The 2,486-nt window shown below is 46.5% G+C and overlaps 1 protein-coding gene across 3 annotated transcripts in view; it reads left to right on the top strand.

The window, feature by feature from the left end:
• The first annotated feature begins 508 nt into the window (after positions 1-508).
• Positions 509-2,486, top strand: part of LOC103700558 (F-box/kelch-repeat protein At1g74510-like) — a 2,683-nt gene continuing 705 nt past the window's right edge. Inside the window, exons 1-3 of one of the 3 annotated variants that reach the window (XM_008782499.5) lie at positions 509-830; positions 997-1,084; positions 1,198-2,486. The exon at positions 1,198-2,486 is cut by the window's right edge and continues 705 nt beyond it. In XM_008782499.5, the coding sequence (XP_008780721.1) occupies positions 1,597-2,486 (890 nt within the window). In that variant the 5' untranslated portion in view covers positions 509-830; positions 997-1,084; positions 1,198-1,596. The other 2 variants (XM_088708820.1, XM_039122646.2) reach the window with 2 other exon arrangements.

Below are 2,486 nucleotides of genomic sequence, written 5' to 3'. Positions count from 1 at the left end.
ACCTTTCCCTCCCCCCAGTCCTGGTCTTGCAGCGGACCGCCCTCGATATCCTCCTGTTCCCCTCCTCAAAATGCCCACAAAAAACTAACCCCCAAAAAAACTTTTTTCAAAAAAAAAAAAAAAATCCTAAACTCAAGAGAAAGGAAGCTGTAGGGGAAACTGCACCCAATCCCTTCGTCTTGAAAAAATTAAAAATAGAAATATAAAAAAAGGAAAAATAATTACAAAAGCCGTTTCTTCGGACCGCCGACCAACCGTAAACCAAAGTGAAGCGTAGACCGGCTAGAATCCGCTCCGGAGGAGGGGTGTAGCGGAAGCTTTTTGATCCGCCCGAGTCCACCGACTCCCACGTTGAATCTCAGAATTCGTGCGGCGCCCAGCACTACTTTCAAACAGTACGTGTCTCTCAGTTCACACCATAACTACAAAAATATTTCCGCTTTGCTAGGACAATAATACGACAACTTCCCCCGGGCGAATGAAAAGATAAAAAATACAAAAAATAGTTGTTGAAAAGAAATAAAAACAAAAAACGAGGAGAGAGAGAAAAAAAGCGAGGCGATAAAGGGACAGAGGAAGCCCCGAAGCCCGACGCAAAGCTCTGGATTTCGAGCGCGAGTTTGAGAGAGAGAGAGAGAGAGAGAGAGAGAGGAGTATCGAAGGGACGAAGCTTGGAAGACAAGGAGAGGAAGAAGACGGAGGGGGGCATTTTAGGAAGACGAAGGAGAAGAGAGAGGGAATTTTAATTCCCAAACAGGGAGGGCTTCCGCCTCCGCCTCCGGCTCCTCTCCCATACTCCTCTTCTTCTCCTCCGCTCCCAAACCCAATCCGTAAGTCTCCGCCGTTCCTTCCTCCCTGAGATCTCTGTGCTCTCCTCTCTTTCTCGTTGGTCTTAAAGCTAGATTTTGTTTTTTGCTTTTTCTTCTTTGTTTTTAGGTAGTTTTGGGGCTTAATCTCAATCTGGGGTGCTGAAAATTTGATTTTTTTTTTTTTAAGTGTTACGGGATCCAATCTCGGGGAAATGGACTGTTTCGCTGACTAATTTTCTGCGTATTTTTGGCGGAAATCGCGAGATCTTCTTGTGGTAATCTTCGTGCCTCGAGGTCCTTTGATTCGTCTCCTTTGGCAAATTTCTGAGCTGGTTTCTTTTTTTCGATGTTTTGATCATTATTTTTTTTTGGCTTTTTTGGTATGAAGCCTTCGTGAGATCGATCTGATTCGATTGAAAGGTAGCATTTTTGGCCTTCCGGATCAGTGATTCGTCGATTCTGGGTGGTGGACGCGTCAAAATACTCGGACAGATTCGATTTTTATGCCTTTTGTTTGCTTTTCTGATCCATGAATTCCATCAGTATAGGAGGGTTTTAGATCTCCTCTCACTAATAAGTTTGAAAGGAATCATTTTTTTAGTCTGGTTGGCGTGTATTTTTTTTCCTTTGTAGTCCCATTAGAGGCTCAAACCATCAGTGTAGTTGAAGGCCCTTTCCGTGTTTCCTTCTCGGATGGTGGATTGATACTTTAGGAGGGAGGAAGGGAAGTTTCGGGGGCTATCGATCAGCAATTTTAAGCCCTCGGTTTGGTTTGGGAGTTGGCGACATGTTGGACGGCCAGTCCTTCTTGATCTCGAGAGCAGTGCCGGGCTCCTGTGAGCAAGAATCCAAGTGGATTTACATGACTCAGCACCTCCTTGAGTCCTCAAGCAACAAGCGCCCACCGAGCCAGGAATCGGAAGAACAAGAGCAAGGTGATAGGGGCAAGAGGAAGAAGTCACCAGAGTGTCCTGATACCCCTGATATCACAGACACGGAACATGCCCTCGATCTGTCTGATCGCCAGGGCAGCGATGGAGACTATGATGATGCAAATTCCTTCATCAACCCACTCGGAAGGGATATCACAATTAGCTGCCTTCTTCGATGCTCTCGCTCTGACTATGGTGTCATCGCATCCCTGAACCAGAGCTTCCGCTCCCTGATTCGGAGCGGTGTGCTTTATAAGCTACGACGGCAGATGGGGATCACCGAGCACTGGGTCTATTTCTCCTGCAATGTCCTTGAATGGGAGGCATATGATCCCTACCGTGGGCGCTGGATTGCCATTCCAAAGATGCCTCCTAATGAATGTTTCATGTGCTCGGATAAGGAGTCCCTTGCCGTGGGCACCGAGCTCCTTGTTTTTGGAAAGGAGGTAACTTCCCACATTGTACTGAGATATAGCATGCTGACTAACTCCTGGTCCCCTGGAATAGTAATGAATTCACCTAGATGCCTGTTTGGATCTGCTAGCCTTGGAGAGAAGGCTATTATAGCTGGTGGCACCGATGCTCAGGGTACTATACTTAGCTCAGCAGAGCTTTACAATTCTGAGACACAGACTTGGGAGACTCTGCCTGCAATGAATCGAGCAAGAAAGTTATGTTCGGGGGTCTTCATGGATGGAAAGTTTTATGTAATTGGTGGAATGGCTAGCAATACAGAGGTGTTGAC

This window comes from Phoenix dactylifera, chromosome 12 (genome assembly GCF_051530095.1).
Source record: "Phoenix dactylifera cultivar Ajwa chromosome 12, Ajwa_hap1_PhDact_Kaust_v1.1, whole genome shotgun sequence".
Lineage (NCBI taxonomy): Eukaryota > Viridiplantae > Streptophyta > Magnoliopsida > Arecales > Arecaceae > Phoenix > Phoenix dactylifera.
The sequence above is the reverse complement of the archived record's forward strand: the minus strand, read 5'-3'. Positions and strand labels throughout refer to the sequence as shown.